At 41.8% G+C, this 26,968-nt stretch overlaps 1 protein-coding gene across 1 annotated transcript; it reads right to left on the bottom strand.

The window, feature by feature from the left end:
• Positions 1-218: 218 nt before the first annotated feature.
• On the bottom strand, positions 219-26,368 carry LOC125005870 (solute carrier organic anion transporter family member 3A1-like). Its single transcript, XM_047581506.1, has 10 exons — positions 25,732-26,368; positions 22,521-22,980; positions 8,854-8,952; positions 8,491-8,760; positions 8,198-8,362; positions 7,543-7,741; positions 7,284-7,419; positions 6,966-7,138; positions 5,580-5,644; positions 219-5,296 (listed from the first exon to the last, which is right to left on the bottom strand). Exons 1-10 carry the CDS (start codon positions 25,888-25,890, stop codon positions 4,920-4,922), a joined length of 2,103 nt encoding a protein of 700 aa, XP_047437462.1. The 5' UTR covers positions 25,891-26,368; the 3' UTR covers positions 219-4,919.
• Positions 26,369-26,968: the final 600 nt, after the last annotated feature.

The following is a 26,968-nucleotide window of genomic DNA, read 5'->3' as shown; positions in this document are numbered from 1 at the left end:
GCGTGAGCCTGCTGATGTTAGCTCGCTCTACTAAATATATAATTCCTGTCTGGATTGACAGTGCAGGTGTCTCGATGAAGATCTTATGCGATTTATTGCATAATGAATGTGACAAGTGATGTTTCACTGGTGTGAAAACCAGTCACTATGTAAATGAGCTCTTAATAAGATTAAAGAAACCACCACAGCCCTTGTTGACAATCACCAGTCGTAAAATGTCTTGTTAAAAACAAAAATAGTATATTTAATGTATTTACAATAAACATACAATCATGTAATCTTCTCCAAGAAATATACAGAACATAAAGCTTTTAAAATATAAATTCATGTCGATCAAAGGAAAAAAAAAATAAATAAAAAATGAAAACAGATCCAAGGAAGCCACAGAGCGTATTTCGACATCTTCAGTGATGCTATGAAAATATATAGGTGATATTTTCTTATTACCGTGCCCTTTACCTTTTCAGAGGGAGAGCTTATCTTCACACTGAATACCGCCCACAAACATGAGCAAGCGCGTCACTCAGGAACCGACACTAACGTTGTTAGCACGAGGTTTCACTCAAACCAAAGGCAACATGCTGCCTGAAGGCTCAAACCAAAAGCATCTATCGGCACATGAAGAGTTTCCTTCCAACATAACGTCCATCGCTTACAAAATGTGACCGCAAGAACCGATTAACAGCAACGAAAAGTCAAATCGTGGTCTTATTTACAGGACATCTGTTTGTTGTTGGCTGAACGTCTCTTGAAACGCCTCCCAAAAGTGTTATATTTTGGCAGTAAACTCTTCACGCGCCAACAGTCCAGTCACTAGAGGTCCACTCCACAAGTTGATCTGCTGTTTCCATGAAGCAAGGCCATCAACATAGAATAATGAGGAAAAATAGGATGTATGTATAATATATATATATATATATTAAAAAAAAAAAACATTTATGCTTTAAAGTTATTTTCTCATCACAAGGCAAAAACATCTCAAGCACATTTAGGTGCCAAAAGAAACAGTCCTGTTGCCACAGGTGAACACAAGGTCAGCGCGTTGGACAGACCTAGAATATATTGGCTTCTTCTTCTTCTTCTTCGTCGTCGTCGTGGGTGTTGAATTTTACAGTGCACAGGTTGATATGACACAACACAGGCTCCCGTCAGAAAGTCTCAGAGTAGAGCGTTAACATCCAGGCACAGTTGCGGGACTACTATCAGTGAAGTTTGGCTGATTACCTACAGTCAGCCTCCTACTTCTACTGTACAATGTCAGGCTAAAGCTCAACATTGGTGCCACTTGTTTTTTAAGCAAAGTATTGTTTTTATTTTGGACCACAGCAACAAACAGTTATCAGCTTTGCCACTGATGGAAAGAGAGATTAATCTAAATTAGACAATACCTTCACTAGTAGAAAAGTCCTACATAATTACAATAATTATACCCTAAAGAATACGGTTTTTCTAGATCCATATACAATATTTTATAGGCAATATGTTTTGGGACACTTTTGTATGATATGGTGAAAGTAAGTTGAGGGAAATCACAGAAAGGCTACATACAGCTGGAGGATCTGCTCTGAGCTCCAGCGTGTTGAGACGTTACAGAACACTTCTATGGTGTCATTTTGGCACTTGTATGGCACTATTATGTACAGAGGAGTCGGCACTATGACACGCTGGATGATACGGATATTTAAGATAGCGCAACCTGTCGGGGGTTGCTGAAGAGGAGATGGTGGCCAGCTGGTAAGTTTTTTTTGTTTGTTTGTTTGTACAGCTCAGCATTAGGTCCAGATGTCCTGAAATGTCCTGCTCGGAGCCAATCTTCTCATCATGCACGTACAGATTTTAAAACAGGCACTGCCTCATCAGTGCCCCCCAAATTCTTTCATTTAAAGGAGTTACTGTATACCTCTGCAGTGTATTTATACTCTCTCAGTTCACAGCGACACCAAGCAGACATTCGCCTGATGTGATTTGGCATGGCTCTGTGGAGAATGTAGGTCCGCGAAGGGTTGATATCCAACATAACTTCTTTTTGTTTTCCCCACTTGATATAATATACTCTGTGTGATGACAAGGCAGCATAAACTTGAATAAATAGCAAGAGAAAAGTAATAATAATAATAATAACAATAATAAAAAGACCCCTGAAACACAAGTGGTAGCATCAACAAAAACAAACTGGGGGAATTTTGCAAAGGATTCATTTTAACCCTTTAAGACCTGAACATCCGCCTGCGCATAAAAAAAAGCTTGCGGTATTTTAATTACTGTAACTCACCGACAGACAAAATTCAAGTTGTGCTTTATGGGGGGGGAAAAAAAGCTGTCATTACGGTAATTTTGATGTACCGCTGCTGTTGGCTGCAGGTTGGGGAGCGATGCAAGACCGGGGAGCCCCAGGAAGTTAGTTATACCCTTGAGATGTCATGAAGGTCTTCCAGACAAAAGCACATCTTCCCCGTGTTTAGCCACACTTTGAATTTTATCAATCGAGCAAACCGCTGTGAGTTACGGTAATTTAAATACAGCGTGCGTTAATGTATCACCATGCGATACGTTCAGGCTTTAAAGGGTTAAGTAGCTTTAAGAAACTGTTTGACGTTTTGGGAAATACACTTACTTTCTTGTTGGCCTGTGTGTGCATACTATGAAGACACAGTCCGCACAAATAACAGGGGAAGCAGCTGCTCTGGATCATGCAACGATATCTGCCTGTGAACATGTCACACTTGTTTCCTTCATAACCATTTGCATCCGTCACGTTTCAGTTTTGGAATAATCATCATGACTTCCGGGAGTTGAAAGGATCATATGTTTGGACAGAGCCTGACTAGCTGTCTTTATGCTAACCTATGCTAACTGTCTGTGCTCCAGGCTTCACTCTGGCTCTACAGCTGTGAGCGCGGTACCAGTCTTACCGTGTAACTCTAGGCCAGGAAGTGAGTAAGCGAATTTCCCAAAATGTTGCACTACTCTTAATTTGTAAATGAAATCGCAAGTGATGATGAGAGGGTGGACAAATACCCACATTTTTGATGCAAAAAATAGAAAATACTTACAGAGTAAGTCAGGAAAAGAAAAACACTATATAAACTGCATATGCCAAAAACTCAGAATCTCATAGAATTCCTTAACTTAAAAATAAATAAATAAATAAATATCTGATTTGAGACCATCACTTCAGTGTGAGTGACTATGAGTCAGTTGAGGTTTGATTAAAAAAATGTCAACATCACAATGCAGTATGCATTAAAAAGCTCTTCCATGGTCAAAGACAGGATGTGGAGGCCATTCGAGTTAAATGTGTATCTAACCTTTCTGATGGCCAGCAAACCACAGAGTCGGTGCAACTTAGTGACATCATACTGAATATATCTTTTTATTTTTAAACACATGCATTACCAGCATGCTTTTTTTTCTTTTTTCTTTTTTTTTCTTTTTTAAATGAACTAATTCTGGCTGGACACTGTGCGTCATGCTATGCTGTGTCTGCTGACAGCTAGCCCACCACAATCAATAGGTCTTATTGCGTTGAATCGGTGTTCTACTTAAATGCCTTTGCACTCTCGCTCTGCATACTTATTACGGGAGCTTTTGGGCTGATAGTGATGCTATCGGAGAAAGGCCTCCACCCCCACAGCCAGGATGGGTGCTACACCACGCACGTACCCTGGAGAGTTGTATCTGCAACGTCCCCTTCTTGTTATTTATCATGTTGCTTTGCTTTTTCCATGCATCACTGCTGCAGGGGGCGTCCCCAAAGAGCAGAACTACACCATCAAGTCAGTTGTATTTCTGTACCTATTAGCCACACCGACATGATTGCAGTGCGATACACTCAAGTCGGTGGTTTAATAGGTAGACGTGGAACTAAAATGCTGCAGGTTCAGTTACTCGATCAGATCTCGTCTTGCCCAAGTATTAATGAATATTCAGTATTAATATATATAAGGTTACGATTTAAATGATCTCTTGTAGTTGCACGTAATTTTTCTAAAATTAAAGTATATAAAAAAAAACTGTTCTGTGGCTCTGACATGAAAGATTGGTCTCAGAATTTTGTCCAGCATTTATACCAAAACTCCATCACACAGTAAAGGGATAATTAATACATATTGGCTCAACAGCACTCTACTATTAATACCGTCTTAAAATGCCCTCTAGAAGAAGATCGTCCATTTACACTGAAAGCTATAGTGAAAGAGCGTGTTCCCTATTTTTTCACGTCGGCTCAGACTGAAGACTTTGGTTCCAAAATGAGATAATCCACTTCTCAGGGTTAAATCGACCACTACTCTGGCAACATGACGCAAAACAAAAAAAAATGAAAAGGAAGTCAGTTACTGTTAAAATATTGCTGTAAACTTCAAGATACCGAACGACAAACTTGTTAATATAATTTTCTTAACCACATCCTTTTTGCATTTTCTGATAACTGGACCTGAGAAATACAAAAGGAACATAATCTGTCTGATAAAGCTTGAGTCTTACAGTAAATCTGAAATTAATGGGACGATTTTTAACACTTTTTTTTTTTTTTTTTTTAATGGATTTGGGTTTTGTTGCTGTTATTTTTTTATTCTTTGGATGGGAGTAGGGTCTCTTGCATGTGATTTTTTTTTCTTGCTTTACGTCTTTTCTGCCGGAGGAAAGCATGCCCAAAATAATAAATTTAAAATACTAACATGTCAGCTCGGGAGTGCAGCTGACAAGAAGAAAAAAGAAAAAAAAAGAAAATGTGGATTTAGAACATTTTGGGAATCGTCGCTTCGTTTCTTTTAGTATGTGTGATGTTTTGGATGACAAGAAGATAAGAACCTTACTGAGAGCGCTCCTCTAAAAGGAACGCAACACCAAAGAAACATAGCACAGCAGGTCAATTGCACATTGACAGCTCCAGTCTACAGTCCCAGTGCAGAACACCACTATAAAACTGACTCCATGTTGTCACACATCTCATGGTCCTCCAGGTTGTATATGAACTTTGTCCTGGTGACTGGGTTCTGGGTGATCTCCTTCCCCAAATTGTCCAGAGTCACATTGGAAGCGAAGATTTCGGTGGGCGTGAGGTAGCCCTCGCTGTTCTTGATGTATTTCCTGTAATTCTTTCTCAGACACTGCCACGTGGTGGCGTACAGGATGAAGGCTGACGACTTGAGGACGATGGCGATGCTGACGTACAGATGCCTGTAGGCTACGTTGTCGTACAGCAAGCAGGCGCCCTTCTCGCCGCAGACAGAGCTCCAGAACAGACAGGTGGAGTCGATGCCCATCCCGAAGATCAGAGGGGGAGGGATGAAGCCTAGACCGGGAGGGGATTGTGGACAGACAGCAGGCCAAGAGGTCAAGAAGAGTACCCGTTTGACTTCAAGTTCCCATTGTATCCGGGCAGACAGACTGATGAAGTTTATTTCGAGCAAGGTGAATAATTGGTCTGACACCGACTCCATCAGAGAGTAAAACTACAGAACAAACATCCAACAACAGCTCGCGACAGAGACGGAACGTGCACCACTGTAAAGAGGACCGTCGGTACAAATGCAGCACACGAATTTAAAGAAGAATGTGAACGGTTCATTTCTTACCTATCAATCTTAGTAGCAGGAACAGAACTCCAAGAGCGTACGATTTGAGCTCTGGACTTACAGTTCTGAAAATAAAAGAAAAACAAAAAAACAATTGCCATAAATGATGTGTTCCAGTAAACTGAATACAGTGGCTGTCTGGGGTTACATACACAGAACACAAATGTGATTTTTTCCACTTTAACCAACATGAAAAGTTGAAGAGTTATGTCTGTGCCCCTCTGTTTTTGGATTATAATATGATTTCACCAATCTATTGGCTTAAATCTTAGCATACGGCAACATTGCTTCATCAAATTCTACAGTTTGCAAACAAACCAAAATTGAAACCTTTGCTATTTTCTGTACCTTTTTTTTTTTTATTTGGATTCAAATATAAATGTGTGATTTCTATCAGGGAGTTGGCCTGTAAACTGTACGTGTGCTATGTTCATGCTGGATAATCGACAAAGCTCGAAAGAGTTCGGCCAAAACTGCCACTGCGCTTTCTAAAAATATTTTGACTGTGCTGCTGCTGCTGCTGGGCACTACTCTGAAATACACATGGGAAATGAGAGAGAAATTACATAATGAAAACAGTAAATGGCAACGCATAAAATGCATGATACATTTTCGTAGCCTGCATTTTAACTGTTAGGGCAGAAAAAACATCTATACTGTGTATTTCACACCATTAACAGGTACTGAAACAGCCTGGAGAATGTCAGGCGTCACTTGTTCCAGCAGAGAGCAGCTCCTTTGTGCATTATTGCAGAACAGCATCCGTCAACAGCAAACTTAAAAATCCTAAAATGTTACACTAACCAGGACTCATTTTGGCCACAACGATGTCAGTATGAACTAGACTAGTACAGGCAGACTTAATTTTAACACAATATAATTATTATAGGGTGTAGATAGTCCTACAACCAATCAGACCTGTGTTGTTTAAAAATATTCAACTCCATGATGCTCAGGCGACGTGTTTGACCACGTCGCTGTTACTCTCCTGTCGATCAACACATTAAGCCCAACCAAACGATTTAACTGACTCGCCACATTTTAGCTGGAGCATAATCAGTTCCCAGCGGAGCAGGTCCAGACTGAAATAAAGTATTCAGTGTGGACTTTCAGGCTAATTATGAAGTACAAGAAAAAGGGATGATATCCATATACACATCTGCTCCACTGACTGTGCATTACCTACAATGTTCTTTGTCATTTAATACGAAATGATGTTCCCTTGTATTTCTGTCTGTGTATTTCTCTGTGTTACTGTCACTTTGATGAATCATTCTCCTATGTTGCAGACCGCTTAAACAGACTCCATCATTACCCTTTCGGTCAACTATAAATGTCATCAGCTCCCTCTTGTGGACGGCGTAAGAATAGCAGCGGGTCTCATACCTGATGAGGATGATGACAGAGGGCGTCTGGGCCATGGCTCCGATCATGCTGCACACACAGATAACACACAGGAAGGTGAGGAAGGCCTGCTGACAGCCCGGACTGGGGCACTTTCCTGGTAAAGCCACGGCATCTTCGCTGGTGCTGGATATACACGTACAGCTGGTCAGGTTCTGACACAAAGACGAGAGAAACGAGAGCAAAGTTAACCACTGTGAACGTGGTATGTGTTGTGTCGTTTGCTGTGAGCTCTTTCTACAGCGCCTCATTGTGGACGTGATCCATATTGTGTCTGTCAGTTGTAATGCCGCCACTCACAGGCTTGGTGCAGCCAGCGAAGCACGCTGAGAGGTAGGTCACTCCATTAGAACCACAGACGGGGCTCACAGACGCCGTGTAACAGTTACAGTTACTAATGCACGGTGACTCAGGCTGCTGCCAGGACTGTAGCGTCCTATGGAGGAGGTCAAAGTTCAAGTTAGGGATTATACTGATACATACACAGAGTTCACATCAAGCAAGAACCAAGGATAATTTAATGTCCCTTGGTGGAGATACAGTAGGTTATCCCTCTTACTCGTTGCTGTAGGCAACCGTAACTCCGGCAACGGGCCCAGTGTCACAGCCCAAGAAGAGAAAACTGACGTAGCAGGCAGTGGACACCAGGTTGACCAGCATGGCCATGCGGACAGCACCCAGAGCCGACAGGTTCAACTTCTTAACCAGGAGCCCCCCGAGGAAAATCCCCAGGCAGGCGCAGGGGATGGCGGTCATACCTGGAGAGACAAAAAAAACCAAAAACAAGATGTGAATTTTCCTTACCAGTGGTTCCTATGCTATATAAATACTGATATCATGTTTGTATCATCAACCATCATGTGATTTGTTTAACAGTAAAAATCTAGTATAATATTAAAGCACTTTCTCAACACAAGTGCAATAATCCTATGTGCAATTACCTCACTGTTCACTCTCACAAAGTGTTTTTTTAATTTTAGTAATAATAGTTTGTATTTAGTAATTATTTCTCCTTCTCTTTTGCAATATGCAATGTTTACCTCTTTTTTATATATATATAAAAAGACAGACTCAGGAAACCTCACACAAACATTCCAATATACTTGTGCTTTCTTGTACCTGTACAAATGGCAATAAACTCTATTCTCTTCCTTGAGAGAGGGAGATAAACTATAATTCTTGCACTTAGACAAGGTAGCGACCCTCCTACCCACCTAGCAGCTGATTGGCTGAGGATGTGGTAAGGTTGAACTGCTGCTCCAGGTATTTTCCCAGGAAGGCGGCAAAGCCAGCGACCACAGCGATCTCCATGCAGGCTGCCAGCGTGATGCAGCTGAACACCGGATTGGAGAGAAGGTGCCTGGTCACTCTGGGAATCACTGAATCGACGAGGAAAGAATTAAGAAAAAAAAGGGGGACAATGATGAGACTTGAGGACAGACGAACCATTAACATCTTAAGTATTCCTAACGTTGTTTATTTGTCACTTAGTACAGCACCGCCTCACCTCTCAGATGCTCACATACTGAGAGTCCACTGTTCATGTCAAAGCCGTGGATGGCTCCGTTGGGTTTTGAGCCCTGGTACTCCAGGGTCAGGGAAGAAGGCAGCATGGCCTGCTCACTCTCCCCTCCACCATCTATGTCCTGCTCGTCCAGCGCCTGGGGAAAGCCGAACATGAAGAGGGCCGACAGGAAGAGTAAGGCACCGCAGAGGAGGAAGCCGCCCCACCACGCCCCGATCCAGCGAGGGTCATCTGGGGTGATGTCCAGCTTACCTGGACAGATGGTGGGAAGATTCACCACAGTCAATAATGTTTCTATTGTGGAATGTCATTATGATGTCATTTTCACTTACTGATCCAACTTACTGGTGTCGATGAAGACAGCATCAACGTAGACTTTGGTACACACAGAACCTAAGATGAAGCCACAGGCTGGGCCAAACACTAATGTTGAAAATAAGATACCTGCAAAACAAAACACCAATAGAACACAGAACGTTAGTTGGTTAAAATAGATGCAAGTAAAAACAAAAACAATATGTTAAAAACAAGAAATGAGCCAAACCAAGAAATGATTATAAAGATAAATAATCGTTGCATTTCACCTCATTTTCCAGCAGAGGGCAGCATTGCACCAAGGCTACAAGGTGTTTATTTCAAGGTCTTTTTTTTTTTTTATTAAATATGAAAGTCTCTGCTCACTCTCAAACCCACTGCATGATAGGGAACCAAATGTATTCTACTGAAGGAAAGATTAAGTATTGAATCCATGCCAGGGGACTTTAAATTTCATCAGATGTCTCCCACGGACAGATTTATTCACTGTCACTGTAATATGCAGCCCGTAGGTTGCACAGTGTAATTGATCTAAGACTAGATTATCCAGCAGGATCATAAATTGTCAAGCAGGAAATGGGTTCTTAGCATAAGAGCAACGGGGAGTCACTGATACAGCAGCTCTTGTTGACTTTCTCTGGGATGCAAAAAGATGCCCCGCTTTGACCCAGAGGCTGAGAGATTTTGACAAAGCACAAGGGCTTTCTCTCTATCTGTGTGTCAGTTAATCTGTTGACCGCGCAGGCAGCAAGTGGAACAATATGAGTGAGCTCAAGTGGCTTGATTGCCAATAATGGAGGCCAGTGCTCACGAGCGGGCAAGTCAATTTTTTTTCTGCGAGCGATTCAATGATTAGTCCTTTGTTGCTATCGCCAGTTTATATCATGTACATATGCTGCATGTGTGCTTCTCCCAGATGAGGGAATTTATCTGCTTGGCTCCGTTTCTCTATTTTCCTCTCCTCATTTTTCTGTCTCTCTAACTGGCCGGCCTCAAGCTGATAGGTCTCCCCACGTGAGCGGGTTGTACTCAAGGTTTCCTCCCCCTACTGAAGCTCTAGCTTTAAGGAGAGATAAGTGTGAGCATCGACAAGTGTTACCAAGCCTCAACCAGCCTTTCTGATTTTTGTTCACAAGCAAAATATGCAGCAATTTATCCTGTATTTTCATAATTTAAACAAAAAGAAGACAGATCAGCTGTCACGTGTTAGTTTTACATCCACCCCTACAGTAGATTTATTACACATTCAATTCCATATTACATTAAAGATTAATGATGATTACAACATTGGTAGGAGTGACAGGCTGCAACCCGTCTTCAAACCTCTGGAAACCTGCCAGAATAAACCCTTTGATAACACAACATATGAAAGAGTACCTAAAGATACTGTGAAGCCCTCTGTCTGAAAGTCAGAGCTGAACTGGTGCGGAGCTTTCAATAAGATAATGACCATAAGCATAAAAACGAATCAATAGTTAATAAAAAAAAAAAAAAGAAAGAAAAGAAAAACAATGCAGCTTTATGGATCGTACCAGTCGAAGCCCAGACTCAAATCCCATTGAAATGTTGTGGGTGGATTTGAATCGAGCAGCACATCCGATAAAAACCTTCAAACCTTCAAATGGAAGCGTGCTCAACAATTTCTGAAAACCGGTGGTCATTGCGTAAAACACCTACAAGAAATGATTTCTGCTATGAGAGTCAATGCTAGCTTCTCAAGTCAAATATGTGCTTATTTTTCCCACATCACCCCATGCAAAGTTGTTTTGATGGATTGTACATTTAACATATAATTCCAATTAAGACATAGATATAGCCGAGAGGTCTTCAACATTTTTCAGGCCAAGGACCCCAAACTGATGGAGAGATTAAACTTGGCCTATTTATAAATATACATTATTATCATCATTTCACATTCAATATTAAGCTATTCAAATAATACACAGCTTCAAATTTTCTCTTGTGCAACAGTAGGGTGGCTGTGCAACTGGGGAATGAACAGGCACTCGGCCAGAGTGAATGTGTAATATGTGGCCTCCTGATTGGGTCAGCAGTGATAGGGGCGGGGCCTAAAGTGTACAGGAAGCTTAGATTGACAGGTCTCGACTAGTGTGGCGCTCTGTGCGAAACAGCGCGCTGTTGAGACAGCTCCTGTATCGCTGAATGAGTGAAGTGCTGACTGGAAGATAACGTCTTCTACCTTCATTTATCCCTCTACTAAAACATGTTGAATTCATGGTAATGTATATTTAAAGAAATTTCATTTGTGGGGGATGATTAAAAAAATATATAAAAAATGTCTAGTCAACCAAAGATTTTGTGATCCCTTGCAGTACCTCCGCGGACCCCCTAGGGGTCGCAGACCCCTATAGTCAACTCTTTACTCATGCTGGTGGGCCTGAAGAGGAGGTCTGGGGTAACAACGGGGCCGACTCAACCACCAACTAATAACGAACCCCATCTGCCTTCAACTGAGGTCAAATCACAGACGAACACGGGACAACTAATTCATAATGTATGCAATGCAGGGAGGCTGGCAGACACACAGACAAACAACAGTGAACCAGCAGAAAATGTTGGGCCTCAGCCAATCTGGTCCACGGTACAGCAACACAGACGTTAATGTGGGCCCAACCGGCTTTACTGTGTCCCTTTTCATGAGACAAAGGTAAGAGCCTGGAGGGGCTGTTCAAAGGAAAACAGCTGATCACATATAGCAGCAGTATGCATGAGATGTGCAGTTAGCTTTGTTATGCCGTGAGAAAGAAAGGAAGGAAAGCTGATAATCCTATAGCAACAGCTGCTCGACACCCATCAAAGGAAACATTCAGGACTGATGCCAGTTTGCTGCTCGGACTCAACAGGTGGTGCAACAGAGACCTTTTCCTTGGAGACAACGCTGAGGGCCCCCAGCAGTAAAGGAATGTAGGTAGTGAGGCTTTGACCAGGCACTAAAATGTTTACTGCTGTTTAGTTAAAGCTGCTGCTGTATTCAAATGTGACATTTTCTTGACTCGTAATCCGAATGCAAGTGTTCATGCATGTGTCAGAAAATAATGCAATTACTTGTGCAATATTTATTTCTATATAGGAATTAACACAGAATCTGGGTTGACGGAAGATACTTTATGTCTTCATAAATATTAAACGGGACCAGAAATAAAATATTAAATTCGTAACAGTGTGACCGAGAAACACAGTAAAAACACACAGTATACATTATTTACTTCGGCAACTGGAATTCATTCTTAAGAAACTGCAGAAATTTAACAAAAAAAGAAAATTATTTCAAAAAGCTTGAGGTATATAAGCTTTTTCTTTAGTATAAAATAAAAGTAACGCAGAAAATTTGCATTAAATTCAAGCTGCCGCATTCTAACACATTTCGCTAACATCCGCAGGTCGAATCCGCTGCGCGGAATGTGTAATGGTGATGATGTGAACACATTTCTAAATTCTTTGCCTCGGACGCAAATGCACTTTCACAGGATTGGTTTAACTTCTGATTGCTCGTTAGAGGCAGAATGTAAATCTTTCAGGACTTATTGACTTTGCAGTGATTGCAGTTCTGGCCCGGTGTGGCGGAGGAATGAAACCTCCCGAGTGTCTTCGGATGAGCTACAGTGTAGCTGCACACATCAAAGGATTGATGGCTATGGAACATGCAATCAGAAGAGTGAGCTACAGGACGACCGTCACCAGCGTAACACCAGGGTGTCTGAGGGTGATCTTCTGAGGGAACATAGTTAGCGGCTACTCACATTACACTTTAAATCTCCAGCAAGCAAAATCATTCCTAACAATAATTAAATATTACAATACATTCCAGTATGTGTAATGTGTAGAATATTTTTGGGGGACATAAACAACATTTTGATTGAGAGTTCGTGCTTAGATGTCTCAGTCTCAACTAGGAACAGTTTGCTCCAAAACTGCTTTGTTCCTTTAAGGACCTCAATTTAAGAACAAAACATCACAATGAGAACATGGCAGAGATCGGATTTAGATTTGCATTTCACGGCACATTAACAGTGCAGTGGATTTTCAACCTACCTTTAAAATAATTTTCCATATAAGCGGCATGAAATGAAAACCCTCGATACAGCGCCCTCAGCCAGTGAAATCTCACTCTGAAATCAAACTGTTAATCTCAGATTACAAAGAGGTTGAGCTGAATTCCACGGATGTTTGCATTCCTCTAAAGGATTTAAGACACAAAAGCTCTTGCAGGTTTTTTATTTATTTATTTTTTAAAAAAGTGTTTTAAAAGGTTTAAAAGGCCAGAGAAAATTACTGGTTAGAATGAAAAGCAAAGATCTCAAAGACTAAAGTCAGCTCCTTAAGCACTATGCACTGTAAAATATTTCCAGAGACAAATTTAATGGAATATCATTGTTTAAAAAAAAAAATACTAGACCATACCTCCCGTGTTCCCCTCTAAGATGAGCTAGACATAAAGCTCAAGGTAATACAGCCCTGCTTGCAGACGCACTAATGGAAAAAACGTATTTTCCTCAGCGTGCTTAATTCTTTTTTTCCTTTCGCATGAGGGCTCTCTGTGAGCTAACATGGTGTTACATTAACCCAGATGACCAAATCTAAATATGAGAGAAATGTATAATTCACAGGAGTATTTGTTAAAGTGCACAGACTCTGGGAACACTTTAGAAATCCCTTGGATGTTCATATAAAACTCTGGCGGCTTGGTCTTTGCCTTTGTAATAATAACTTTTGGAAATGGCACGTGGAAATACTCGGCTTAAGCCACAGGCTGGCAGATAATGTGACAGAGAGCTCCTCCTTCCTGTGACACTGTGCACTAGACTAGAGTATATACAGTAACACATTATAGGTCTGCTACATTACCTGATTTAACACAGGTTTGTGCATATAAAGTATTACAATTAAGCATGAAATATACTAAAGTATGCTTCCAGTATTCACATTATACTAGTAATAAAAATATAATGTGCAAGTCAGACATTTTCTTAAATATTCTTATAATATTCATCTTATAATAACATACTTATGTATAATGCGAGCACAAAATGTAACCTCAGAAATATCATTATTAAATCAACAACAACAAAGAAGCTTCACATTTCACAAGACCTATTTCTTCCTTTATTTTTCCTTTCTTTTGCCATTTGTTTAATTAAGTTAAATTCTCTATTTTAATTTCCAAGCCTGATTGTAGCAAATGGGCTGTAATAAATTATGGTCAGGATTTTATTTATTTACTTATTTCAGCTTGCTAGATTCCTTTTCTGTTAAGAAATTCTAAGTTTTATTTTACTGTATTCACATGCGGATTCTCTCTTCCTAAATACTGCAATCAGGTTATAAAACACCAATTAGGTGTATGAAACAAATGGAACATTATAATAATCCTCCGCACGCAGTGGAGGGTTATCATAAATTTCCAAAGTGTAGCAAATGCACGTCTCTGCGGAGCAACAATACGATATAAATTAAGCTAAAGTCAGTGTTTGCTGCAAAAAAAGAGACAGAAAAATCCAGCTTAATAAGGGCGCACTCAGGAGCGATGAGAACTGTGCTCATCCTGCTGGGAAGTCCAGTCCCACAACACGTGTACCCAGCAGTGAGTGATGAATGCAGCAGAGGCAAGGTCACGCTGTGGTGAAAGAATCCTCCTCCACCTGGTCACACCGCCAGCACATGAATAATTTCACACTCAGACTCACATTATGGCACAGTTCAATCACTGGCACTTTGTGTCTTGGCAAAGGTGCTCCTAAAAGGTGCACGTATAAAACAACCTGGGCCGGTCTGAGCGGACAGCGTGTGCTGACTCAGCATCCATTCCTTCCTCTGCTGTCCTACGGCGAAAGAGTAATAACTCCAGTGGAGTAAAAACATTTTGCTGCAGTGGACTTTCAACTTGCAGCCTCACACGCCGCTTCATTACACGCATTACAGCGATGAATAGAGGCTACGATGTGAAGCAAGAGGAGAGAAGCTGACCCAGTGGCTGCAGAGGCGGACCCCATGCTCTTTACTGTACTTTAATGTATCCGACGTTACTGTACTTAACTGTTGTGCACTGAAACGTGTTGAGCTGTTGTGGCCACTTAGCTCTGTGCTGCAGGTCTGAAATACTCCTACCGAGATGAGCTGCTTGTGTATTCACTGGATAATAGATAAAGTCTAACAGAGGTAAAAAAAAATCTTACTTACTCGACAGAATTCTTTTAATCCTTCACACCCTGGGGTATTTCTGCACCGGGACCAAGTTTTGTCTGTTATTAAAAACACAATCAACAGTTTTGGGGAGGAGGGTTCAGCAACGATGCAGCCCGTTATAGCTGTGACTAAGATGGATTCGCTGTGCTTCATTTCTGCTGCTTTAAAAACAGGATCAATAACACTAGCTTTTCCTCAATAATTATTTCATATTGAGGATGCTATTCAATTGTAGTTTTTTATTTTAGACTTTTTATAAACTAGGCTCAGGACGTAGGACGTTACAAATTGTATAACTAAGTAAATCCTGGTAATAAATGGACTTTGAGTTAGCCGTTTCTGTTTTCATAAATGAAAGAATTGCACAAAAGTGTATTTTTGACTTGATTTTGGTGTTTTCAGACAATAAAGAGATCAAAGACACTGCACTTCTGCCGAATTCAACTGACGTCTGACTCAAATCCACAAATACGAACCCCACTGTTGCAGTAGTGAAAAAGTCAGAGAGCAACAAAATCAGTATGATTCACCTTCTGGGCACCGTGCACGTCAGCACATAATTCCACTGTAATCCATCAGAGATATTTCAATCCTGACTCACCGAGACTGACTAACCAAGAGTTTGATCATCATCACTGGAGTGACGGCATAAAAAAAAAATAAATGTTTGTCAACTAAAAACAAGGACTTTATTAATCCTGAAGGAAAATTCACGAGCAGTAGTCAATAGTAAACAGCGCAAATAGAACACAATAAAACGCACTTTTATAAAAAGTGAGCGCAAAATATACAGATCAGTGTTTACACTGTTAAGATGAAAGATTAAATGTTAATTAATGGAAACTGTCTATAGCTGGAGGCCTTCGAGTTGCCAACAGTAGTATAACTGTGGAGCTCGCAAAGGACCAGTGTGTGCTATGCAGCAAGAGATTTACATCTTCAATTACAAACATTTACACAGCACCACATAGTGAATCCCATTAGGGTGTAAAGAAGAAAGTACTTGGGGCTAAAGTATTGTTGAAAAAAAAAAGAAAAAGAAAAAAAGAACCAGCACAGAGCATGATTACTCTAATTGAACAGCTGTTTTTTTGTTGGGTCCTCTGTGAGCGCCACAATAGATACCGCGGGAGGGTTTGCTGCCTTCGCCCTGGGTATCAGTCAAGCAGCAGACAGCGATCAATAACCCAATTACAATCTGGCTCGGACATTACAGTCCTCAGAGCCGAAGAAAACGTCAGCCTTTCCATAGGAAGCCATTTTCTCCTCAGCGGAGCATATAAACCGCAGGCCAGGACTTTAAAAATCAAATAGAGGCTGATGCATCGTGTCGTATTGTTTAGACACTCGCGGTTCCCGGGGGATGCGTGAGGCTGCTGTTTTAACTGGCTCCATACGCGACATTTAATGCAAATATGCTTAACTACGACGGCGAATACTGCAAACGTCATGTTTTATGTTAATGTTAGGATATTGGTTTTTCGGCTCTAAGGCTTAACGTGAGGTAGAACTCAACAGAGGGGCTGTAGTCTCTTGCCAGCTTTCATCACACAGATCAGACTCTTTATTATTTATGCTGGATATGTTTATTGCGATTTTAAAATCTTCTTTTTTACCAGCCCACTGCCTGATCTGTTGCTCCCAATGATTAGGACAGACAAACACATGGAGGAAAAAAAAAAAAACCCACACAAGTAAGTAAGTGAAAGCCTGCTGTATTGAGACAGAACAGGTGCATGCTGAGACTTGTGCCATTACAACTGTTTACTGTTTTTCTTGATTGCTCTTGAGTATTCATCGCATCATTGATTCATTCAGGCAGTATTGATCCACGCGGGGTGAGCATGTGGCCACAAAAGGGCAGCCTCTCCTTCATTCATGCGGTTCGTTTGAAGGCCCGCGGAGAGCCGCTGCTTTAATATTTAATCGTCTGGTTAGATGTTTGCTAAACTACTCCTAACTGCTTGTCTGTCACGTTGCATTATTCAGGGCGTTTCCTTACAATGCATATGTGGCTTCACACGTCAAGCCTGTCATAGACCGCCACTGTCTTGAGACAAGAGGAGGAAAGCAGCAGAAGAACACATGCGCTCTGTATAAAGACCGGGCTCCGTGAGCGGAGCCGCCTCAGCCGTCACACTGTAGGAGGTAACCATGGCAATCAACATGCCTTGATTGTCAAAAAAAATAAAATAAAAAAATAGCAAAACAGAGTGGGAGAGGGTGGTAGAGAGAAAATAATAATAATGTAGTGTACAATTTGCAAGTGTCAAAGGAAGAAGCTTACAGGACGTTATGAAAGAGATTGTGCCATGGTGAACCGAGCCAGGACATATAACCACGGTTGTATAAATCTCTCAGGCAGGCTGATCAATGGGTAAATTAACAACGGGCTAACTAGAGATTTTCACATTGCGTATGCCAATAGGTTTTTACTTTTCAACTGACTTTGACATTATGCTAGTTTCTCAAATAATCAGCTATCAGGGTATGATCCTGACTGTTTCCCTCTCTACAGACAGAAAGTGTATTGAGTGTCTTGACTGTTACTGACTGCACCAGAAAAAAGTAAACCAAACGAAACAAGAAATGGTTACGTACTATACGATGAAAGCACACCAGTGCAAGTCCTCCCAGAATACACTGAGATTGCATTGCAGAGTCTGCAGTTTGATAAATACTGACAACAATCTGGGCGACAACAAAAGAACACTCCAGCAGCACTCCAGAAGAACATGGCTTGGCAAAGATGGGACTGCGTTAGGATACATCCAGAGACAAACAGATGGTCTACAAAAATAACAGTCACTAGCCAACATGGTGGTTAAATAAAAGAAAATATATAATATTGTAAATGGATGCCAGGGAGATTAGTGGCTGATTAGCAGCTAATGGGGAGCCCAATAAACACAAACACAGAAATACATGCACATTTTCAAAATAAACTACAGCTTTAAAATAAGTTTAAAAAAAAAGTTTTTTATGGACATTATTAAACATTATCCTTGTTTGATTGATTGGAATGTCAGACCCACATATAATCATCAGTTTTAGTCTGTCGAAAGCATAGCCATTTTTCACCAACGTTTACACTCTAAAAACTGTTCGGTTAAAAATAACCCAACCATATGTTCACGCAAAACAACGCAGCAATCTGTTTATAGTACCTCAAAAATAATCCAGAAATATGACCCGGCTTCAACAACCCAGAAATGTGTTTACAGAAAGAACCCAGCAACTTTAAGAGTGTATGCTGAGTCTCTTCCTTCCTGTCATATGTGGTTTTGTTCAAATATGCCATATCACACTGAGGATCAAGATTTCAAACTGTCTGTCACCAAAGTAATGAACATTTGAAATGCTGAGCCTCCTCACTTGCTATACTAAGATGCTACTACACGGTGGATAATGCTCCTGTCCAACATCGAGCATGTTAGCATGCTGACATTAGCATTTGGCTAACCCAAATGGTAGTTTTACTCGAACAAACAAGGAAAACACAACATGACTCCACGCAGACAGCACGAAGCATGAAGCACGGTGCAGGAGCGCTGATGAACAAGGCCGTTTTAGAGATGCTAAATGTATGCTTCTACAAATGGCATAGAAATATGAAGAGCAACATCTAACAGGCATCTGGTATGAGTTGGCCACCAGCCAAGCAGGGGGTAGGGTGGACTGTTGGGTGATGTGCTAGCCTCGTTTGCCCTCCCCTCCATTCTCTGTCCATCCCATTCTCTTCTCCACTCTGAGTGCTGCTGGCAGAGACTGTACAGATCAAAGCATGCACAGAATGAACCGCAGGCTTTCTCACCCTGCAAAGAGGTCTGCACTGAAACGCAAGCAGCAGCAGACAACTAGCTAAGAAGCCTTTATAGAGGAGAAACTAGCCACATGGTAAGAGAAAAAAAAGAGCGCATTTGCTTTTCACTGCTTTTGTTTCCACGGCTCCATAAAGGCAACAAACCCATGAAAGTAACACTTCATGTTATTGCTGCCTCAACAAGTATGGTGTTTCCAAATTCCTTTTAGACAAGTGCTTGTGTGGAATCTCAAGGTTAAGAAGGATGAAATGAAATCAGTAATTGACAGAAAATAAATCGATGATAAAATACTGACAGTATATTTATTTTTGCAACAACGTGAACAGGAGAACAACGTTTTACAGTGACTGACGTATTCTACGTAAGTTTCCCAGCACACGTCCGGGAGATCTTTTATTCTCTGTTTACATGCTGATCTGAAGTAACTAATTGATAACTTTATTCAATTACTTTCAATTTTTTTTAAATGTGAAAAACGGACGGACGTGATGAACTACCCAACCAACATGACTAACCCTAACCCTTCTCCTAACCCAATTATCACAGCTTTGTCAACCCACCCACCAGGTTTAGGTGTCCCAGGGGGGAAATTTGACTTTCAGGCAGCAGCCACTAAATATTAAACATGCATACACATGGTTAACTACACCACTGTTGTCACTTTAACATCTAAAGATTCTCCCAGTCTGATCTGCTGAATCTTCTGTGACATGACACTGACCGAGTCCAGTCACTGAAGAGGAAACGGATTTGATAAGAAAACCACATTCGATTAATGGTTGAAATTCTATTAAAGGAGAAAGAACAACACGTTTTCTTCAGTTCTATCCAGTACTTCGGTAATGATTGCCTCCTGTGTCTCATTTCTCCATTTGCCCAGATGGTGTTATGCCACAGGCAGGTCACTGAGAACAGCAATGGCACACACTGTAGCTTCAGTGGATGTCTCTGAACTGTTACCTTGGCAACTTTGGAAGACAGGCTGCAATGCATGTTATGTCGACCTCCGGGTTGCTGCTGTAACTATTTGTTTAACTTGTGAGTAAAGCGCTTAGCTCTGAGGTAAATTAACTGTAAGACAGAAGGGGGGATTGTATGCAAATGTTTGCGCACAACCATGAGATCATTGTTTTTTTGACTTTTAACACAACGTAATTTGGGTTTTTGCACCTATGGCTGTTCCAAAAATCCCACAAATGAGCAGAGACTACGTGAATTAAAGAATGTTTGTAAGGACTCTCATTTACTCGTCAGTTTTCCATTAGACATAATAGCCTTCAGTTAATGTTCACCTCAAACATCCGACGTGGACCATGGATCTCCAGAGTTTACTCAAAATGGTGTGGAGAAACAAACAAACAAACAAAAAACATCCAGTAAGCAGCAGCTCTGTTGACGACTTGTTGTAGAGAGAATTGTGAAGAGAAAGGCCAGTCTGTTGGGAGCTGACAGACAGGCTACAGTAATTTAAGAAACCCTCTTTACTACCAAGCAGAAAAGCAGCTCATAATGTACGACATATCAAATCTTGAAGCAGATGGGCTGTAACAGCACAGGAACACGTCAAGCTTCTCTCCTGTCAGCCAAGAACAAAAATCTGAGGCTGCAGTGAGTACGGGCTCACCGAAAAAATGGGAAGAAATGTAGCTTAGTCTGATGAATCTTAATGTCTGCTGAGGCTGCAGATGGGAGCTCATCGGCAGCATGGATGCACGGACCCAACCTACTTCGAGTCAACAGTCCAGGTTCATTGTGATACAGTCTTGCGTGGAACATTTTGGACCCTTGATATCAATCAGTCCCGGTTTGAGCACCACAGCCTATCGGAGTATTGCTGCTGACCATGTGCATCTCTTTATGGCTACAATATACCATCTTCTAATGGGCACTAAAAGAGACAATAATGCATCATGTCACAAGGCTAATGTGGTAAACTGTTTCATGAGCCTTCAGAGGCCTCGGCAGGCACCAGATCTGACTCCATCAGTAATCCAGCTCATGGCATGTGCAAGCGTGGATGTGCAGCTGACAAATGTGCACAAATTATGTGATGCAAGCACATCAACAAGGAGCAGGGTCAGATCATGTGTGCATAGTGTCACCAAAGACTCGGACTGGGAAAGGATGTTTTAAGAGAAAGAGAGGCCTGACCACGTATTATGGCATTCCTAATCAGGTGCTATGTGTTGTATGAGCACAGAAAGTACTTCATGTTCTGTCTCTAAGCAATATTGGAAGAACGTTTCTAATAAGGTACTTGGAAACCATAAAGCAACACAGCTATTTTTATTGCAATCATCAGTGACAGTTTTCCTCAATTCAATGTCATTGCTTGCCCGTTTACCTACAGTATTTTGCTGCAGCATCTGTCATTCATCATTTGTCCGAGCAGTCTTGACTAATTATGACTCAGTGGCGTTAATATTTGTCAAGTTGTTCGTTCCGTGACACCAACGATGGGCGGCCAATGAAGCACAGGACGCAAAGTGGACCTCTTCCGTCTGCCTCACTCTCATCTGCGATTTCACGTCTTTATTTTCTGAGCGTTTTTTTTTTTTTTCCAACAAAATCCCTGCTGTCTCTTCCTGCCTGCTGCTGGTTGACAGGAACTTCCAGTTTCCAACAAATATCATACACTAAGGCTGAGGACACACTACAAGAGATTTTGAAAGATTTCCAGTTGGAAAAATTCTACACAAGTCTGCAGTAGTTGGGGACTGTCGGCAGAACAGGCCCAACCCGACCTCAGTCGTAGTCAATCAAAGGAGTCTGAATTATCTGAGCCGAGTCTAGACGCAGTCAGGTAGTGTGAACTGATCAGCAAAACTCAGAGCGTGGCGACAAACTAATCTAGACCACAACAATGGAAGAAAGATAAATCGAGTTGTGGCAGGAGTACGAGTGCCTATGTAATGTTGGTTGCTGTGCATGCAACAACTGTCGTCCTCACAGTTTGATGTCTTCAGTTGATTTTAGTTGGTTTGACAAATCATGTGGTCAAACCAAATCATGTAGTCCATGACACTTGTTAATTGTGTGATCCCCAGACTGAAGCCAGGCTGTTAGTGTGTACTCCTACTCTTTTCAAAATCTGCAAAGACTGTGAAAGTTGTGTAGTGCATCCCGAGCTTCGGGGCTGCTCAACCTTTTTTCTGTTGTTGTGGATGGTGGTCACATAATAAAACTGTCTTTATACTGCACATCAGAACACAAACCAGACACCTACGACGCAGTTTCTTTGTTTTATGGCATTACGTGAGATGATTGATATCACTCAATTCAGCGTCAAACTACAGCCAGCCCTCTACAAAGGAAAAGGGGCATCTTACAAGCACCTCTAAATTTTACTTGTAACTCTTTGGCTTAATCTGTTCACTAACAGAAATGTAAAAATGACAAGATGTGAAAAATGAATGCAAATGCAAATACAGTTCTTCCTGGCCACTTAAGGCTGTCTCCAAATGTCCCACAGACTCCCATGTTGAATTGCTCTACTTTACAAAAGAAATAAAAAATTTTACAAAAAAATAACTCCTTAAGTGGTTTGCCCATTTGTAAAAGCTCTTGCGTACAGTTATGTATAATTTCTGACAACTAACTCTCTGTTAAATTCTTCACGTACTGAAAAATCTGACAACCACCTTGTGCAACAATCTTCAAATGACTCACCTATATACAGTGAGGAGTCCTTCCTGTGGACATGGTCATCGATGTAGGACACACCTAGAGGCTGGACAGGTGTGGCCCCGATGCCCAGCAGAACCTGAGCCCCGATCAGCAGAAGGTACATCATGTTGGTGTTGGCTCGGTTGCCACATTTAAACCCAGAGTCTCTGTTTTCTGACCTGGAGGTGTTGGAGCAGACGTCTCTGCCGTCCTCAGCGTGCCACGAGTCCCCGGCCTCGTACTCGTACTGATGAGTCAAGAACTCTGGCAGCGCTGACAGCAGCGCCCCCAGCGCCATGACAATCCCACCGCAGCCGATCAGGCGGGGCCGGTGAGCCTTAGCGCCAAAGTAGCTGACAAACAGGATGAGGGCCAAGTTGCCAATTTCAAAGCTGCTGGCAATGACGCCCACATCGGCACTCTGGAGGTTGAAGCGTCTCTCCAGAGTGGTAAGAACACTTACCTGGGAGAGAAAACAGAAGAGAGTCAAAGAACAAGTTTTACAACTAGCAGCCAACAACATCCCAGCAACCCAATATGGTAGGTTTCTACGATAGATTTGACATGTTATTCACTGCTGCAATTATTCACATGGGTACACACATATTATGTATTTTTCCTCACATTTAAAATCTTGCCTAAGATAATTTTAGCTTCAGGTATTCGTAGCAGGATGGGAATCAGGCCACCAAAGCTCCAATCAACAACAGTGACCTTTTGATAAAACACAGGAGCAGAGGCGCTCTGCAGAGTGCGCTGCTTCCAATATCTTTATCCACACACTCCCCCATTTGTCCCGAAACGTCCCCAAGAAAAGGGATATGCACACGTAACGTCTCCCGGCAGGAAACCTCATGCAGCGGTTCTGATTACCCAATGGGCACAAACACTCAACGCCGTGTTGTTTTGAGTGTGTAGGTGGTGACCAGGCTCCCTGCATCAAATGTGTGTAAAGAATTTAATCTAAACTGTGCACACCACAGCGGTAAAACTCCAGTGACTGGTTTATAACAGTCTTTCGCTGTTCTGTTCAACCTTTAACACCAAACCCCGTTGAAAAATAAAACTATTTTATTACCAAGATCTGCAGCTGATGATTATTTTTCATGACTGATGAATAGACATTGTGTGAAATGCCTCATAATTTCACAATTTCCGAAACCAGTGCGATACCTAATTGAGAAATTGGAGCTGACTAATTCTTGGCAGTTATGCATTTAACCCGAGCAATTAATTTTGTCTGCAACATTTTAAAATTTTCCTGTTCAAAAACCAAGCTTCATCTAATGTAAATGTGCCTTCCCCAAAACCACTAAAAGCCACTACAAAAAGTAATGAATTATATGTATGCTGAAGGAGAAATAACTCATGCTGCACTTGGTCTGTTTTTAGAGGTGCCTGTCCATAAAGATGACAACCTGGCACCCTCCAAAAAAAAAAAAAAAAAAAGGATGAACAATGTGCAATTCACCTTTAAAATGCTAAAGGGGCAGTTGAGGCAGTACCATTTTATCAGTGGAACACTCACCTCGTTCTGTCATCATACACATGGACAGACAAGATCACAGATGCACCACTCATGATTAGTTTGAATTATTTAACCCTGGTACATTTCAGAGGTTATAAGATCTACATGACAGGGGTTAAGCTTAGGTCTTGTGGCCCTCAACGATTTATGCAAGGGTTCACACTTGAGGCATGAGGTGAACAGCAGCTTTACAATTTGTATATTCCACCTTTTTTTAGTCTAATCACCTCCAACGTTTTAAGGCAACAGAAAGACTAAAGTCAGTTGTGCTGAAGTTATGTGCCAATGAGAAAAAAAAAATAAGGAGGAAACAGATGCTCGCTGTGAATCAGGAAATTGGAGAGTGGAGTACAAAAGAAACAGAATAAATGTGAGCGTAAACAATATTTTACCCAAGACAGGACAGTCTGTTCTTTTATGCTGCTTTTATCTGCAGATTTGCCAAAGGTGCATTTTTAGTTCGGGATGCTCATTTAAAGGAGGCACTTCCGCTGCAGTCTTCAAGAGGAAAACACAGAATGGACTTAAAATGTTCTGATCATTGAAAAGTACATTAAAACAAACTCAGTGGTTTGTGTGCCAAGCTGCAGACAGGTAAACAAGTACCATGGCAAAACAGTCTTTTGTGGAAGTTCTTGCAGATTTTTCCAAACAAAACGTTTTCTAATTGTCTCCATGAAGTAGGATTATATTTAGAAGACAGGCATAAAGACGCTGTGTCCCTGAGCTCATTAAAAATAACTTCCAGCCCCATCCTCTTATGAACATAGTTATTTATAGACCTATTATTAAGACTGTGCTGACACCTATCAGGAAAATTGCCGTTGATCAGACAAATAAAGCCAATAACTGTGGCATTTTATTTTTATACAGATTTACAGTAAGTGGTTGAGACAGCTCAGACTAAGGTGGGTAGTTCCATTCTGATGAGACTAAAGCTTTGGTCAGGCCAAAAAGATCAAATGCATTCATTTCATCTCTGCGTGTGTGGCTGTGGTTTAAGTCCTTCATTTATTTATTCTGGGTATAAAGCCTACATTCATTTTGTCAATAGATTGATCTCCTGAATATGGCTCATCTCTGGCACTGACATCAATCTAATGATACCGGTGCAAAACAAACAAACAGAAAAACCGTAGCGCATTATTTAATCAAATCATCACAGGAAATGCAGTCTTGATGAGTTAAAAACAAGCCTCCTCTGTTGTGGAGATCACGTCATCCCCGAGGCCTACTGAACACCCTCCAGTGTCAAAGCCTATTGCATTATTGAGGCATATGGGCGCTGAGAGCGGAGCCGGCAGGTTGGATGCACCTCCTGACCAGTGTGTTTCATAACCTGCTCTCCAGCAGACCATCAGTGCACGCATAGAACATTTCCCAAACAACGTGGAGACTACGACTGCTGTGACGCGTTTCGTGTCATGCAGATGGCGCATAGGCCTGATGGATAATGCGCAGCAAGTCGTCAATCACTGAAGGCACCGAGACCCCTGGTTGCCAGAGTATGTGATTATACTAATGTGATCAGAATAATATGACTATTAACCGCATCAGCTGAAGCGCCGCATCGTTACCCGCCGCCTGCCTGTGCCGGTCTGAAGGGCGCTGCGTTAACCCGATGTTACCCGAGGAACACTCAGATACGACGTTCCTTTAGACAAACGCTGTCCCCGTGAAACTCACCAAATAGGCGCCCACGGTGCCCTGTGCCAACATGAGCGCACATTCCGACACCAGGAATATCTTAATGTTGGAAAAACACGAAGTCTTCTTCTGGCTGTCATCCTGCTCCGGGTCGTCGGTGCTGCTCTGCTCTGTGCAGATCTGGTTTTTAACCTGCATCCTTCGGGCTCAGGCTCCGGTCAGATTGGACGGCATGAAACTGAACGGGTCCGGTCCGGCGGAGAGCATCTGGTTGTGATGATGACGAGCTGCAATGCAGAAGAGTTGCGATTCTCGTGTCAATAGGCCGTCTGGGTTGGAATATACAGCGAGAAACGCCGCTGTCCACTCAACATTACGCGCAGTCCGTCCGCGAGCTGTCCTCAGCGCCTGTCCAGTCAGTGTGCATCAGCTACATCACATTTAAATAGCCGACGTAGGATACGTTTGAAGCTTTCTGTATGACGGCTTCTATCTCCCGACGTGGAACTACAGGATGCTGTTTCACCACATCCGGGAAGTCGCGTCTCCTCTTAACACCGGTGCCGACTGGTTTTGGTCTCTGAGCCCGGTTCGGAGCCGCAGCTCTGCGTCCTGTGCGCGGTGTGTCGAAGCTCCTCCCATCCATAGGGCGAATCGCAGCGAGGGACTCGTTACCTCACTGTCTCCCCCTTTCTCCCCTATCTCTGTCAACTTTACACCCTAAATCATCCTCTACCTGTCTCAGACCATCAGCTTGATCCTCACAAATAAATACATTAATATACAATAAATAATAAATAAATAAATAAATAAAAATCTCAATGCTTTAAATGAGCATCATAAACATAAACAATCCATGTCGGCATCATTGCTGGTCGTTAATCACTGTCAGCCTTCTGTTGCTCCCATGCAGTAGTATGACCACAGCAGAGTCACTTCATCCAACAATGTTGACACCAGGACTCGAATATGAAACACAAAAGTGTCTCACTAGGGTGTAAAACATATCAAACTATCCAGTTTCATTGAGTTTGCAAAAAAACAAATTGTAAAAGCTGTTTTAGTTTAGGTGATCCAACGTCATGCTTGACTGAATTGCACTTTGCCGGCTCAGGATGGTTAAAAATTTAAAACTTGCCACGAAAGAACTCTATTACACACTTCAGCAGCCCATCGTGTTCAACAGCTGTAGATGTTCTACATAAAGATATTCCCTGTGAAAGTGTATTGTACAAGTAGTGACAAATGCTTAGGGACCATTACCATTCAGGCCATA

Source organism: Mugil cephalus, chromosome 3, assembly GCF_022458985.1.
Source record: "Mugil cephalus isolate CIBA_MC_2020 chromosome 3, CIBA_Mcephalus_1.1, whole genome shotgun sequence".
Taxonomy (NCBI): domain Eukaryota; kingdom Metazoa; phylum Chordata; class Actinopteri; order Mugiliformes; family Mugilidae; genus Mugil; species Mugil cephalus.
This window is presented reverse-complemented; position numbering and strand designations above follow the sequence as displayed.

Excerpts from the sequence above, each read along its gene's own strand:
- LOC125005870 (XM_047581506.1), bottom strand. The coding sequence starts at position 25,890 with ATGCAGGTTAAAAACCAGATCTGCACAGAGCAGAGCAGCACCGACGAC. Across the intron at positions 8,761-8,853 it reads TGCTGTCTTCATCGACACCA|GTAAGCTGGACATCACCCCA; the intron begins GTAAGTTGGATC and ends CCATCTGTCCAG. Across the intron at positions 8,363-8,490 it reads AGTATGTGAGCATCTGAGAG|TGATTCCCAGAGTGACCAGG; the intron begins GTGAGGCGGTGC and ends TCGTCGATTCAG.